Raw genomic sequence first — 15,644 nt, 5'->3', positions numbered from 1 at the left:
CTTCATTTCTTAGGGTAAATGATACCCTGCCAGTACTTCCAGCCCCCAACATTGCACGGTACCATCGCAGAGGTCTTGGCAGTCAGCTAGTTTTGATTCACCGAAGCATAATACATGTTTAAACCCTGTGATCTCTGTGTTCAGCTGCCAGCTTTAGTGCAATCAAAGTGACACTTCTATTCAGTGATTAATGATGTAGCTTTCATTTTCAATTGTCCCATTCAAGTTTGGATAAATGAAACTTTTAAAGATGTTTTTTTAACCCACCAGAAAATCCCAAAACCTGCTGAATGAAATTAATTGTGAGTGAATTGGCTGTGATTGGCTATCGCTGTCAGTCTTTTCCATTTTATTCAGTGTTTTTCTGTTGGTTCAGCCTCTGACCAGTTATTGTTATCAAGCTGTGTTATTTTTCTAAAGCGGGTTCTTGGCTCATCCTCTGAGTAGGTCACAGTATAGATTATTGATATGTTGGCTCAGTTATCAGGTCCTCAATCTGGTCCAGAACAGAACAGGACACAACAGATAGAATACAATAGAACAGAATAACTGTGTTTTCAGTGGGGAGCTTCAGAATAAAGACATGTTTTTGATAAACGAGACATCATGGTATTCATCTATAACAGAATATCTTTTTCTTCTTCTTCTTCTTCTTCCTTTGTGGGTCTAAGGTTGGGGTTTGTTTTGCATTTATTGTGTTACTTACAACAGTGTGTTAACTGTGATTAAGGGGTATAGAAAAAATGATTTCTTCTTCTTCTTCTTCTTCTTCTTCTTCTTCTTCTTCTTCTTCTTCTTCTTCACAGAGTAAGCCATGCAGATGATGTTTAAATGAGCAGAGGCAGGCTTCCCTCCGAATGCCCAGTGGATGTGAGAGAGAGAGTGTGTGTGTGTGTGTGTGTGTGTGTGTGTGTGTGTGTGTGTGTGTGTGTGTGTGTGTGTGTGTGTTTGGGGAGAGACTTAACCCTCCTACCCCCGTTCATCCACTCCTCCAGACCGTTTCTGTGCATTAAAAGGTCTTGCAGTCACGCATCTTGCCTGGATAAGCTAAATAAGAGTTTCTCTTTCAGACTTCCAGTGTTATCCGCCCCCGTGGCTCTGATCTCCGGGTGGAAACTCCCCCAGTAAGTTGGCGTACAGCCAGGCGGTGGTGGCCTCCAGTATAACTAGAGGAACTGGCGAAGAAGAGGAAAATCCGGGCTCGGAGATGTCCGTTTTCAGCCCTGTATCTCTTATTTTTATTTCCTTTTTCCGTTTCTTTTACAACCTTGTAATTGAACTAGTGGAAATCAGAGCTTATAGTGATTTACTCACTCTGTAATTAAAGTTATTTTCCTGTGGTAACCAGGTTACCATGGTGATACTCCTGCATAGCGACAACTTCAGCACCGCGGACAGCTCGGTGCCGGTCGCCGGCGGGCTGAGCCGGGAGGGTCACACCGCGGTGGCCGTCATCCTCGGCGTCATCCTCGTGCTCGGCTTCCTGGGTAATTTCCTCGTGCTCCTGGTGTTTTCGCGCTTCCCCGGGCTGCGGACCCCCATCAACCTCCTCCTTATCAACATCAGCGCCAGCGACATGCTCGTCTGCATCTTCGGGACTCCCTTCAGTTTCGCTGCCAGCGTGCACGGCAGGTGGCTGACCGGCTCCCAAGGGTGTCGGTGGTACGGTTTCTCCAACGCGCTCTTCGGTGAGCGCACATTTCACTTTCTCTCTTCCTCACTGCAAGGAGAAATCATGATGATATCCCTACAATATTCCTATAGGGACTTAGCTATAGTGTGTCTGAGGTGTTGAATAGTGAGTTTATAGTGACTTTATCATACTTTATGATATTTTTTGTCTTCTATCATATCACTAAAATCGCGTGTTTGTGTTGCTCCTATTTCAGCGCTGTAATAGCCTATTCCTATTTTTATTGTTTTATTATGTATTTGTTTATTTGTCAGGGACAGTGCAGATCGTAGCCTACAGGTTAAAAACATGAAACAGATGCACTGCATAGTATGGCTACTGGGTTTCTAACTAAAGCTAATTTGCAGCTCTTGTCCCTGGTTTGGCTTCATGCATTCATTGTTACAAAAAGCATTTAATAGTTACATGAAACAAATGGTTGAGGAGTGAAATAATTGAAGATATCTTACTGTAGCAAGTGTGGCATGATAAGTCGGTATATCGGTATCTATACTAGGTATATCGGTATAATATTAATTTTGTTTCCTATGGTATCACTATAATATTCCTATAGTGACTTAAATTGTATCTATGTTACTCAATAGTAAGTTTATAGTGGCCTACTCTATGACACATTAATGGCATCACAATATTCCTATAGGGTCTGTACTATAATTGTACTATATAGCTGTATTTTATCTCCTGGTATCACTATAGGATTTTCTGTGGTTTAATTTCTTTGAGCTATAGTCTCTGCAAGTTTTATAACTATGCCATTTGTATAGTGTCCTTCTGAAATTTACTATAGCATTACTAGAGTAATCTATCTATGTTATTATTATAGCATTACGATAGTCATGCTATAATAATAGTTTCATCCCAAATATTTCAACAATTTTTTGTAGACTTTAGCTTAGTCACTGCTGTTGTGTAATTTATTATAATCTCTCTCTCTCTCTCTCTCTCTCTCTCTCTCTCTCTCCAGGTATAGTGTCTCTGGTGTCTCTCTCCCTCCTGTCCTATGAGCGGTACTCCACGGTGCTCCGCAGCTCCCTGCCGGACTCCTCGGATTACTCCAAGGCCTGGCTGGCCATCGCCGGCTCCTGGCTCTACTCTCTGGCCTGGACGCTGCCGCCGCTGCTGGGCTGGAGCAGGTCTGTGATACTTCCATGGTCTGAACCCCTGAAAATCACTCATCAGGTAGTTAGGTTAATCATTCATTCATTCATTCATTCATTCATTCATTCAGGTAAAACGCTAACGATCACCTATCAAAACTGGGGCATTACAGAGGCAAATAATAACCTTTATTTATAGGGCTCTTATTAAAGCAGTGTCACTAAGTATGTGTAGCAATAAGTACAATATATTATTGTGAATTCATAATAATTACTGTAAAATAGTAACCGTAAATTATTGCAACTTCACAATCTATTACTGTAAAATAATGATGGTAAGTTATTGTGAATTGTGTGTAGTGTAAATTTACTGCAATTAGTACCTAGTAATTTATTGTAGGATCGTACGATTTACAGTATAAAAATAAAAACAATAAATAAATTAAAAAAAATATAAAGTTGAACCAACAAATCGAAAAAAAGAATAAAAACATTTAGGCCTACCATTTACCTGTACTATAGTAACAGGATACAGCAAAGAAAAACAGAATATAAACAAGAATAGAGCAAAAGGGGGTTAACCTATTAAACATAAAGCAACTGACAATTACAGGACCAGAATTCATTAGGTAGAATGAAAAGCATGAAATATATGAAATGCCGGCGTGTATGCAGGGTGTGTATGTGCAGAATAAGAGCAGCATCCATCATGTTGTTGTGTGTTGCGGGGCAGCTACGGGCCGGAGGGTCCCGGCACCACCTGCTCCGTCCAGTGGCAGCAGCGCTCGGCCCGAGCTCGCTCCTACGTGGGCTGTCTGTTCGTCTTCTGCCTGCTGCTGCCGCTGCTGCTCATGCTGTTCTGCTACGGGAGGATCCTGCTGGCTGTACGGGGGGTGACGAGACAGGTGAGCACACACACACACACACCCTGACCTCTGACCCCTGACCTCTGACCCTAACTCCTCTGACTGTCAGAGCGGTTGTGTGTGTGTTTGTGTGCGCATGTCCTTATTCTGGCATGTGTGCCTGGATACGCACCCTGGTCACCATCACATAATACAGGAGTAAGCCTGAGTATAATAGGACATTGTTCATTGAATGTGTGTGTGTGTGTGTGTGTGTGTTTGCCTGAATGAATCTGGATACACGTGACTGTGTCTGTGCCGATTTGTACCTGTGTGTGTGTGTGTGTGTGTCCCACCACTCAGGTCACCAGGATCAACCAGTCGTCGGCTGATCGGAGGGAGGCCCGCGTCCTGCTGATGGTGGTCTCCATGGTAACGGGCTACCTGCTGTGCTGGCTGCCGTACGGTGTGGTGGCGATGCTCGCCTCCTTCGGACGGCCCGGCCTGGTGCCGCCCGCCGCCACTTTGATCCCCTCGCTGCTGGCAAAGTCCAGCACCGTCCTCAATCCCATCATTTATGTGCTGCTTAATAACCAGGTAACAGACAGAGCGGAAGAGGCCACAGTGAAGGTTAAACCCATTTTCCAGCGGACCGCCTCTCCCCTTTCTAAAAATTCCTGTGGATTTTTACATGCAATTATCGGAGAAATCATTTGACTTATGTCCAGACCTTTAGATGCCATTCGCTTTCACTTAACTCTCTCTCTATAATAAACTATAGTAATGTAATCCATGGAGGAGATGCGTGCGTCTACAAAATATTTGCAATAGGACTCACTTAATAAAACGGGACTGTGAATGAAAAGTAGTCCCCATTGAAATACATTTAAATGTTTTTGAATTAATGCACATATTCAGAAAGCCCTCATTGGATGAATGGGGCAAGAGTAGCTGTGTCTACGATTTTAGGCGAAAATGTAAACATGTATGTATAACTGTATCATCACAACAACGTGTGATAAAAAATAGGCTACTCTAGCTCGGCCAGTTTCACCCAAAAGTTCTATTCTTTAACATGCAGACGCACAAATCAGTGAGACCGAATGATAATATAAAGCTTGTGTCTTATCCACAATGAGAACCTTTTCAAAATGTAGAACATATAGGTAAAATGAAATCCCTCTAGCTTCAGGTTACCACAAACAAAAACACAGGAACTGTTGATAATAGCAGAGCTGAAAAGACTTAATTCAGCTTCAAACCCACTTGTTCTAACAGTCAACAACTAACCAGGAAGTGTGAGTCTCTGCTTTAACTGCTGTTTCATATTTATTTTTGCCGCTTGTGGCCCTTCTGCATCTGTCGCTCTGTTTCTGTCAGTTCTCCAGGTGTTTCCTGTTCATGATCAGGTGCAGCTCTGAAGCCCCGCCCACTCCCATCCTCCACACCCTGCCCAGCAGCAGGGGGGTGTGGCGTCACGCTCCCACTCCGCCCACAGAGGAACAAAACACCCCGCCTACGAAGTCCACATCCAGGGACCAGCAGGGGCAGCCGCCCGCCCTGGTGCTAGTTGCTCACTACGCTACATAGAGGTCAAAGGTCATGTTCTTAGTTATTGATCATTAAACAAGTGGCAGTTCCACTCATTTATCCGATTCAGGGATATTCTGAAAAAAAAAAAAAAGAAAAACCGATGTGAGATTTCTTTTTACCCCATCTTGAATTTTGCTTGGTAATAAATCTTGTTGAAATCCAGCCGTGTGAACAGATTAGTTCTGTAGTTTCATAATAGTCTTTCACAACAACTGTCAGAAGATGTTGTAATATGTTTGCCCTCATTGTCTGAATACAGCTGCACTGTATCAATGGGGTGTGAAGGTCTCAGGAGACTGCAGCCATTGTGACATTTTGAATCATTTGCAATCCAGTTTGTGGTGTCTGATCTTCAGACTGTTTATTTTAATGATGGTTTGTTTGTTTTTAAACAAGAGTGGGCAGTCCACCCTTCTTCAGGGTTTATTTTTGTTGGATAGTGCAGTAAAGACAGACAGGAAAGATAGTGTGACTGTATGTAGCTTGTGATTAACTGCAATTCCATTGATCTTTGAAATGACTGAAGCTGAAGATTCAATAGAATTTTTGTAGGAACCAGAATACAGTCTATGGTAGGAACCAGGCAGCCCTTTTCAGATTTTTCTGTAAAATACTTCACTCACAGGGGGGCAGTCGGGTGGTTTGAGTTGCTTCTGTACACCACTAGAGGGCGCTGTGGCTAAGATGACTGTCAACAAACATGCACATACCACAGAGTGGCTCTGTTTGTTTTTATATTGAGATTAAATGTTTGAATGAAAAAAAAAAAAAAGATTTTCAGACATTTTATTTGATCTGCTGTTTTCCGACATGTAAGAATCAATGTTTTAAGTAAGACAAATGCATTTTCTAATGTCTGATATGGCAGTGATGCAAAAAAGCGATACAGGCTACCAAATATCTTAATGATTAAAAAAATGAATGAGCAATTGTTTGCAGAATTGCTGCCTAGTAAGTTAAGAGTGGATTTTTTTAAATGTCTTATTTAATGCCTATTTAATACCTCTTAGCAGAATATAACCTATTCATAATAACATAACTGCATGACCGGTGAACAAAATAGTTCAACTATGTAAGAAAGTGACATTTTGGCTCTTTTTATTCATATTCAACAATATCCAACAATTAAAAAGCCTCATCATAGAACAAACAACCTGAAATTCTTTAATGAATGGTCAACACCAAAATAATTTATTAAGAAAATAAAAATACTTCTCCAAAAATATACAGTCATTATGCTCTATGAACATTTACTTCACTCTCAGCAAGTGATTGATTTGTCTAAAACACATTCACATTTGTGGTGAATCGATAACAAATTACAGACATAATATCGAAATACTTTCAGGTACAAGTTGATAGAGAAAAAAAACAGCAACATCAAAATGCAACGTTATGCTGTTGGTCCATTGTGGAGGAAAGTGGGGCAAGTGTGAAGCGGAGAACTTTCCTGAGCAGGAGTCACATAAGAGCTGTTGAGATTCCCACAAAGTGCCCCCCCCCTCCCTCCCAAAACCACTCAGTGAGTCCGTATCTGCTGTACAGACTTAACACCACACAGAGGTATTACGAACGAGAACTGCGGTCAATGCAAAAACACATGTGGAACACTTCAAACCTTCCTTGTTAGGTGTATTTACAGCTGAACTGGAAGTCGGTGTTTAAGGTGCATCCGTATCGTGGAGCGACAAACTCTGGACGGCATCCAAACCAGCTGCTGGCACTTCCTCTTCCTCTTAGCTGGGGTGTGGAGTTTCTGTTGCTTTCAAACTCTGTGGAAAGGAAGGACACAATGCCGATGTCATTCGTGCTGATCATTGATTACTAGAAATATTATGAAAACACAGAGATTGATATTGCATCAAGCATCACAGCTGCAATCTGCAATTGTCATATTGCGCCACCCTTTCACTGACTTTGGTGTGATGACATTTTCTCACTCTCAAACTGATTGACTGAGCTTTTGATACAAGGAATCACAGTATGTGACAGGTAAACTGTAAAATGTATTGTGCTTTGAAAGTCTTCATTGTATTGGTGCCGTGTGAACACTGAGGTAAAGGCATAAAAAAAACTCTCGCTACTCTTGGAGAACAACTGAATGATTGATTTGAATGTCAGCGAATATATTTGACTATAAATACAATCCTGTAAACCTGGCAGCCAATTGCAGCTGAATTTTTTTTCCATTCCTTTGGTTCTTTTTTGATTCATGCAGCTTGGGGGAGCTGCAAGGTGGCGGCAGGTTTTTTTTTCATACTTTGCCAAACAGTAAAACAGGCAGGAATTTTCCACTGTGGGTCATGACAGTTGGGAAAAGTTTATTTTCCGCATTCAAATCAATCACTTAATCACTATGAATCTGTGCAAAAATAGCTAGAATTTGGACTTGGGGTGTCTTTGAGTGAGTATACAAGTTTCAGCATTCTGATGTGTTAAACACTCTTCTTCACACCCTTGTTAGTTTTCTTGTTAACGTCACACCCTGTTGCAGAGATCAGCGTGTTCTCTCACCTGTGAGTAGTTGAAGAGAGACACGATGGGCTCCGGCCTGGTGTAGTCTGGAGGGTTGGCCTGCGGGTCGTAGCCCAGCCGGGCCAACATGGGCGCGATCTCAGCCATGTCATTCAACACGTCAGGCGGAATGTGCCCCACCCACTTGGAAAGGGCGTCGGTGTTCACTGGCTTCATCACCTGGTCTGTCGAGCGCTCCACCCTGAGCAGGAAATCAACATGTAGCAAGTTCAGGTCGAGCTTGTGCGTCATACTGTACATTGTATGATTTATATAAAAAGAGGCAAACTTTCAAACCATACTGTATACGAAATTCATCTTCAAGTTAGTTTCATTTAACCGCTGAGCAGTGACAATACATCTGCAACAATATAAATATATCATACTGATCGACCTGTCAAGTGTGTGTGTGTGTGTTTGGTCTATATATACACACCTCACACCGAACCAGAAATCACACGTATGGTGTTCATTTAAATGTTCTGAAGAGATTAGAAAGCATTTGTGTGTGACTCCAGATGACGCCAACCATTGCGTAACTGCAATATATTTAAAAAGGTGTTAATTCTCTGGCCTAATACCTGCAACTGCCTGCCAAGTTTGGGTTTTGCAGTATGTGGCGGCCAGATTCCCACCAAATCCCCTGAGCGTCTGCCCTACAAAGTAATGCTCTTTTTGAATCGCAACATAATGAAGAGAATTGGAGCAACGCAAATTAAAAAATCCAGTGAGAGAAGCCTGTGTCTGACTGCTAAGCTTTACTTGACCTTGAAAAGCTTGGCTGCCTTGGATGAGAACTCTGGCTGAACTCGGGCTTCCTGGTGGCTCAGTGGGATAAGGCAGACGACACGGACTTGTGTTTTGCATTACAATCTGACTCACAACCCATGCTGCGTATCATTCAGAGGAAAAAAAACCAACCTGAGATACTTTAACACTAGTAAAAAACAAACAAACCAGCTATTAGTGATGGACACTGCATTTCTGGACACATTTTGTTGTTTGGTGGTGTATTTTTCTTGTTCCTCTGGATAAATGGCCAAATGTGGATGACATGATGTCACATCCAGATATTTACAGTGCAGCTACAATGCAGTTTAATAGGACAAAATGTTCTATCTAAAACATCAACAGTAAACGTCAGGCTTTGGTGTCAGTCCCTCAGAATCAAAGTGAAAAGGCTTCTTTCTAGACACACCATTTTGCACCGATGTTCAACAATCACACAGGGAGAAATGCATTGTAGAAGAGGCAGAGAGTCCAATTTCTCTACTGACAGTAGCCTCAATAGACCAGAATGCACTACAGCTGCAAGACATGTTGTGTTTTGAGTCTCACAAGTTCACACCGGTTCTCTGCAGGTTGTCGAAAGGCATTCTGGGAAATGCAGGAAATCACTAACTGAAGTAGAAGAAGACGAGGCAGATCATATTCTTCTACATTCATTTAGATGTAAGCAGAGCCTGGTTATACTGTGCAATAGCCTGTGAACATGTTTAGTTGACTGACTGTTTTTAAAATGCAGTACATAAATGCACATGCAACAGTCAGGAGAGCTGGGTTGTGTGAATGTGTATTGTGCATTTTTGTGAGTGTGTGTGTGTGTGCGTATGAGGGAGAGGGAGAGAAAGAAAGAGGAACAGAGGAAAGAGAGAGAGAGAGAGAGAGAGCTGCCTTTGAGCCGGCTGCTAAATGACACCTCTTTATCCTGAAATACCTGCTCCCCCCAGGCAGGAGGGTGGGAATGTTTCAGGAGGAATAATTACAGCCAAAAAAAAAAAAACACACAGAAGGTTTATGTAAGTGTCCATTGTTTATATACAAAGTTCATATGTAACTGAGCCCCCTTTTAAACACACACACACACTAGGGTTGGGCAACTGGATGAATACACTGGGGATCAGTGATGGACTGAATTGATTGCTGGTGCAAATTCCCATGCCGTTTTTTTTCAGATTTACAGTACATGAACTTGATCTTTGGTCATTTTAAATGTAGACTAGTGCGAGACAGTCAAAAGAGGAAACACACACATTCAAACATTACGGCCGAATTGATTTGAAATGTATTTAAAGCCAGCACACAGAAGCTACCGAAACACACCCGCCATTTCCCAGAGCCATTTCTCAGGCTGCGCTGCTTGTGTCTTCTGCTTCTCCTTTTGAGTGTCTTGTGCTACTGCTTCCTATTGGGAACAGAGCATGACCTGATACTTGTATATTCATGAAAGGTACCAAGACAATTCTTCTTTGTGACAAAATATTTAAAAGCCTTTATTCACTGGCTAGTCCATTTTGGAAATGCAACATTTTTCGGCTACCAAGACTTCATCAGGGAAAAATACAATCACTGATGGGCCAATAGGCTTCTACAATTCTACAATAATTGTTCATCATGTTTTTTTCTTGACTGCGAGGTCCCATACTATAATTTAAGAAGTAAAAATGCCTGCATCGAAAGCTCAGTGTGTGTGTGTGTGTGTGTGTGTGTGTGTGTGTGTGTATCTGTCTGTCCCAACCCTCCCTGGGCATGGACGAATACATTGGGAATCAGCCTACGTATTGTGATGACACTTGGTTGACAGGAGATGGACAATGGACACTATCGCCCAATCCTAACACACACTCACACTCAAACACACTTCACATACTCACTTGGACAGAGACACGCCTCCAGCCTTTCCAATCAGCTCTTCGTGGTGCAGCACCCCCGAGTCCCACGGCAGCTCTAGGAAGTGAAGTAACTTCCTCATTTCCTCCTCTGGGTGCAGGACGAGCTGCTCGTAGCGCACCGGCAGACACCGGCCCTCCGCCGCCCCCTGGCACTGGCTGAACATCGTCTCCACCGCACCGCTCCACTTGGTCAGGCAGTCCCTGTAGCTGCTCAGGTCAAAGCCAGAGATGGTGACCTGTAAACAGAGGCAGGGAGAAGATAGAGAATGGAAAATGAATTTGGTCTAGATAGAATGACTAGACTATTGAATATATCGCAATACAAAAATGTGGCAGTACGTATCGTGGGGCAGAAATTTTTTTCGCAATATTAGCTACAGTTTACTCTGCTGTAGTGATCACAAATGAGACGGCTTGCCCATCACAATTTCACAAGCTGTCCATCCAAATTAGATTATTTGCACTTTGTAATGACATTTTTAAATTGTTGTTTACATTCCAGCAAGCCAGTGCCATTGGTAGAAAGATCTGTGGATCAGAAATAAACATAAATCTGCACAGTCATACCTTGTTGTCATTTAACTTTCATTTATTACATTGTATCGTGGTTGTATCAAATCCTGAACCCCATATCGTGTATCAAATCGTATCTTGAGATAAACATTTTGTCCCATCCCTATATAGTACCAGTGCAACTTGGTGGGATTTGCATTATTTGTATGTAGTATAAATAAGATGCTTCACATCAAGCAACCAAGAAATGACAATCTGACCAAGCGGGTGTTGGAAACATGAACTTTTGTTGAAGTTTGTCTGACCGCGACTCTGATGAGGAGGGAACCTGCACACACCTTGCGTGATATCATGGAGTGGACGGTCGCTCGGCCGTCTCGCAGCATGAGCACGAACTTGGCCTTGGGGAAGATGCGCGCCAGATACGACAGGGACTTCAGGGCGAACGGGTCCTTGTTACAGAGACGAGGTGCGGGCTCCCCGTGGCCGACTATCACCTGGAACACACACATGAGAAGACAGAACATTTAAAGCAAAATAGCCCAGGCTGTTATAATAACAACTATGTATGCATAATATTCAGAATACTCAAATTTTACGCTTTTGAGTTGCCACACATAAAAATCATATCCTGGTTACAATAACCGACATGAGCTCTTATTCCCTTTATGAGAACATGAATACGATACCTAAGATAGACTAATATTACCTGAGATAGAGACATTTATACAAATAATCTTGTTTACTATTGATTTTTGTGGTCTACTGCATGTAGATTCTGTTTCAATCATGCAATATAGTAAAATATGCTGCTGATAGGGTAATAATCACAATTGGGGTATAAAGATGCATATCAATAGCATGTTTTGCATAAAATCTTAACCTACATATATGCGATAATCTGGAATACTGTGTGCATGCATGTATACGCACCACATGAGGACTAACCACAGGATTATTACACACAAGCCATCGATTACCTCTCCAGCCAAATGTTCGATTCTACAATCAACACAGCAGATTACACACTGACCAGCCAGCTCACCTCTAGCAGGAACGCTCGTACGGCGGAGTCCAGCACCTGGTCGGTGACGCCAGCCTCGTCCAATCGTATCCTCTCCTTGACCGAGCGGCTCCAGGTGGCGCGCATGGCCAGGAGGCGGGGAATCACTCGGGTCTCTTCCCCACACCGCACGGCATTGTGGGCATCCAGCATGGCGCGCATCAACGTGGTGCCGCTCCGAGGGAAGCCGCCGATGAATATAAGGGGCGTGTCTTCGGGAAAGTGGGTGGGCATGGATAGGCTCTGATTGGCCCAGGCCATGTTGAGCTCCATCCATCTGTGTCGATGGCTTTTGGGAGGGCATTCGATCCCGCTCATGCCCAGGTAAAGGAGAGAGGCGGAGCAGAGGAGGACGCAGCCCAGCAGCAGGCTCGCCCTGGTGTTCCTCATGGTCGTATCAGACTGGAGTGTAAGGAGGTCTGGGGTTTGGGTGAATATGGGGGTTCGATTTAGGCGAACATAAACAATATTCAGGGGCTCCTGGGGAGTTGAACGGCTGGAATCAGATGTGAATGCAGCTACTTTATAAATTTAAGGGAGGGTCAGTTACGAACAAATTTGTATCTACCCCGACAGCCTGGCAGATGAGGGTCAGCGGGGGAAAGAAGGCCTGCGGGAGGCTGGGACAGCAGGGTGTGCGCTCGATATTCAGGTGTGGGACAGAGACGGGCCCGGGGTGACTCCTCGCTCCTCTGCAGCTCCTCTGCAGCTCCTCTGCGGCTCCTCTGCGGCTCCTCTGCAGCTCCTCAGCCCTGGTGTCTGACAGCAGGATCCAGGCCCACTACAGTCCACAGCCGGCCACGTCTCTCACCCATCGTACCTGCAAAACACATCAGAAGAATACCTCATATACCTCGACATACCTCAGAGGAAACTGCACCGCAAACAATTTGTATTACTGATGGCCAAATACAGTATATGCTACTTTTTCTCCAGAATTATAAATCATAGTGCAGTATGAGAGCATTACAACCCAAGCATGCAACAATTAAGAATATAAGCATAGGCCTGCATTTTATGTCATATTTTATCACAATAAATGATTATCTATAGTGACTTCGACCATTAGCCGCTGCCCTTGCATGAGTGAGATGTTACCAGCAAGCAGAATATGTTGAAGAGCCTTTGTATCATTTGTCCTCATCCTGACCATAACACTTGCACGCACATTAAAATGGGTTGAAATCTATCCAGTTGTCATTCTCAAACACTCATCAGCTATTTTATATCCTTCATTTGGGGAGCCACAAACTGCTAGGCCATATCAAAGTTCACTGCGGCATGCAACTCAGACACGCTCTCAGGCACTGTGTTCAAAGCCACTAATTACTACTTCCTCTTGTTTTCATTTTCGGTGACAGCTTCTGCCACACTGAAACACAGAGCAATTTGTTTTAAGATCATATTACAATTGACCAAGCCTTCTTGCTACTTCCCAGTTTCTCTTCTGCAATATGCACACAAGCTGTGTTATCAACGTAAGTCAGTCTGCATTTCCCCTTGGCTGCACACTACTAGCAGTATTCACACAAGCTTAATGATAAGTATTGGAATCATTTGAATATTGTCTACTATATATATATATGTCTACTGGTGACTTTGTGATGTTGTGATGAAATGCCTTGTGATTTTGCTGCAAACCAATTTCCCCACGGGGACAAATAAAAGTATCTATCTATTGTCTCAATATCATTATAATGATATAACTAATGTTTCTGAATATTGACGTCACTCTGCAGTGTTTGTATTACCTTCAAAGCTACAGTCTGCCACAGTACAACCTCAGACATCATGGAGAATTACCTCCAACAGAGGCTTTGCTTCATACAAAGACTATAAGTAAAGTATTCCCCTTTTCTGGTTTCTTGCCTGTTCAGAGAAATGGGAAGGCCGTTGGGCATCTGGGTGACACGTGTGTGGAGAGAGAAAAGAGGGAAACACCCCTCTGTCTGCGCTGGAGTAGCCTGCTTGTAAAAGTTCTGTCTGATGATAAAAGTAGAAAGTGGAACAGCTGGAATCGAGGACACCATGAATTGGCTGGGATACTGAGGTACCGCCTGAAGCCAGACTAAATCTAGCGGTAACCAGCAGCTTTAAGGAGCACTTTCATGCAGACATTAAACCACTTTTCTGTGCCACTAGGGAATTTGCAGAGAAATAGGCCAGGGTTTTAATATGTGCCTTCCTGCTTATTTCTCAACAGATTTGAGCAACATCTGCAAAGACTAATGGTGAATGCTTACTCTGATAAAACTAGAGATTGACCTTGAAAAAGGCCACAGCATTAGTTGATCAGAGATAAGCGAGCAAATAAGTCTACGATGAGTGGAAAACACCAAGATATGGCCATAGTCATACAAACTACAGTTCATAGTTAAGGCAACTGGCAATCACTGGTGTGAAGTGTGAAGCTAAAGCAGCTACCTCACATCTTTGGTTGTCAGGAAAGCCAGAACCATAGTGTCCCCTTCATCCACTTTGTGAGGAATTATCCTGCCATTACATTACTAAACTGTGGTTAATTTTTATAGGATAGTCAGTCAGATATTTTAATGTTGTCCCATGGATGGATTTAGACTTTAATTTATGATTATTGTGTCTTGTCTTATGTTACGCTTTTACATGTTTGTGTACTTATGTTTATATGTTTAGATGATTGTTCCTATGCACTTGGCTGCAAGGAGAATTTCCACTCATGGCCAATAAATCTGAACTGAACTGAATAGCCTCCATGTAGAATAACAACTGCTTGATCAGAAATATAGTTGCTGCCTGAGGTAGGAAGTGGTTACCCAGGTGCATATTGCTGAAAATACCATAAATAGGCCATGCCTTATATCATAGTCACTTATAGTCACTGTGTAAGAAAGAAAGGATTATTGCTCGGCTCTAAAGCGCAGGCCCAGCAGCTCGTGTAATAGCATGAACATCTGGCCTGGATGAGGGACAAAGCTAGCCAGCAGCCTGTCTGCAAGAATGCACCCGAGGCAGAGGCAGCCACCAGGTGAACGACCTGCTATCGATCAACAAACACACACAGCGGCTGACCAGCGACCACCTCCGCCACACTGAAGACGACACAGCTTGTCAATGCGTTATTTAACCAGTTCCAGCTGGCGTTCAGCCACCCGCAGCTTGCTGAATGTAACACGTATCGCAATAGCAGATTCGTAACGGTCACAAATGATGATCACTCACCAACGTCTGGAAACAGCCGAAATCCGAGAAAAAAACAGATAACCCAGATCAAAAGGGTTGACTCCAGCAGCTGCCCGATCAAAACAGACACCTCGGTGTTTTCTCTCATGTGAAGAATGTACCGGCGGAGATCACAATGATGATTTCTACGTGATTTGACGTTTTAAAAAAACACATAATTACACAACACTCCGGCGCTGGCCGCCGATGCAAAGTTCCACCGTGTGAAGTCGAGCCGTATCTGTCGTGCAGAATGTGAACGCGGCGGAGGGAGAGAAAGCTGGACGCTGATTGGTCGGTCGTCGGGTCTGAATTCCAAACCACATCTGCATTGCCGATTTCTATTGGCGGGCGGTGTTAAAGGGCAATTCCACCGCAATTAATACGTGGTTTTACAGTCACCCTCAAAGCTAAAATTACTTGTTCTTATCGATTAGTATGCTCTCACTAGACCCA

At 43.2% G+C, this 15,644-nt stretch overlaps 2 protein-coding genes across 2 annotated transcripts; one reads left to right on the top strand and one right to left on the bottom strand.

Moving 5' to 3' along the window:
* Window positions 1-1,354: 1,354 nt before the first annotated feature.
* On the top strand, window positions 1,355-5,225 carry LOC139661836 (pinopsin-like). The gene is made up of 5 exons (XM_071540403.1): window positions 1,355-1,688; window positions 2,658-2,826; window positions 3,524-3,695; window positions 3,999-4,232; window positions 5,016-5,225. Exons 1-5 carry the CDS (start codon window positions 1,355-1,357, stop codon window positions 5,223-5,225), a joined length of 1,119 nt encoding a protein of 372 aa, XP_071396504.1.
* A 1,127-nt stretch (window positions 5,226-6,352) lies between these two features.
* On the bottom strand, window positions 6,353-15,412 carry LOC139661835 (protein-tyrosine sulfotransferase 1-like). Its single transcript, XM_071540402.1, has 7 exons — window positions 15,189-15,412; window positions 12,559-12,810; window positions 11,973-12,409; window positions 11,266-11,424; window positions 10,397-10,650; window positions 7,743-7,944; window positions 6,353-7,000 (listed from the first exon to the last, which is right to left on the bottom strand). Exons 3-7 carry the CDS (start codon window positions 12,378-12,380, stop codon window positions 6,965-6,967), a joined length of 1,059 nt encoding a protein of 352 aa, XP_071396503.1. The 5' UTR covers window positions 12,381-12,409; window positions 12,559-12,810; window positions 15,189-15,412; the 3' UTR covers window positions 6,353-6,964.
* Between the last annotated feature and the right edge of the window lie 232 nt (window positions 15,413-15,644).

This window comes from Centroberyx affinis, unplaced genomic scaffold, assembly GCF_046629955.1.
Source record: "Centroberyx affinis isolate AG114_WGS23_722 - 3 ecotype Tasmania unplaced genomic scaffold, CSIRO-AGI_Caff_v1 ptg003629l_1, whole genome shotgun sequence".
NCBI lineage: Eukaryota > Metazoa > Chordata > Actinopteri > Beryciformes > Berycidae > Centroberyx > Centroberyx affinis.
Note: the sequence above shows the minus strand (reverse complement) of the source record. Positions and strands in the feature narration are given on the sequence as shown.

Bases quoted from the DNA above. Each gene is read 5' to 3' on its own strand.
- LOC139661836 (XM_071540403.1), top strand. From the start codon at position 1,355: ATGGTGATACTCCTGCATAGCGACAACTTCAGCACCGCGGACAGCTCG. The intron at 3,696-3,998 runs GTGAGCACACAC...CCCACCACTCAG, and splicing joins TACGGGGGGTGACGAGACAG to GTCACCAGGATCAACCAGTC. The intron at 4,233-5,015 runs GTAACAGACAGA...TGTTTCTGTCAG, and splicing joins ATGTGCTGCTTAATAACCAG to TTCTCCAGGTGTTTCCTGTT.
- LOC139661835 (XM_071540402.1), bottom strand. From the start codon at position 12,380: ATGAGGAACACCAGGGCGAGCCTGCTGCTGGGCTGCGTCCTCCTCTGC. The intron at 7,945-10,396 runs GTGAGTATGTGA...TTTCCTGCTCAG, and splicing joins GGAGGCGTGTCTCTGTCCAA to GGTGGAGCGCTCGACAGACC. The intron at 7,001-7,742 runs GTGAGAGAACAC...TCCTTTCCACAG, and splicing joins CTCTCTTCAACTACTCACAG to AGTTTGAAAGCAACAGAAAC.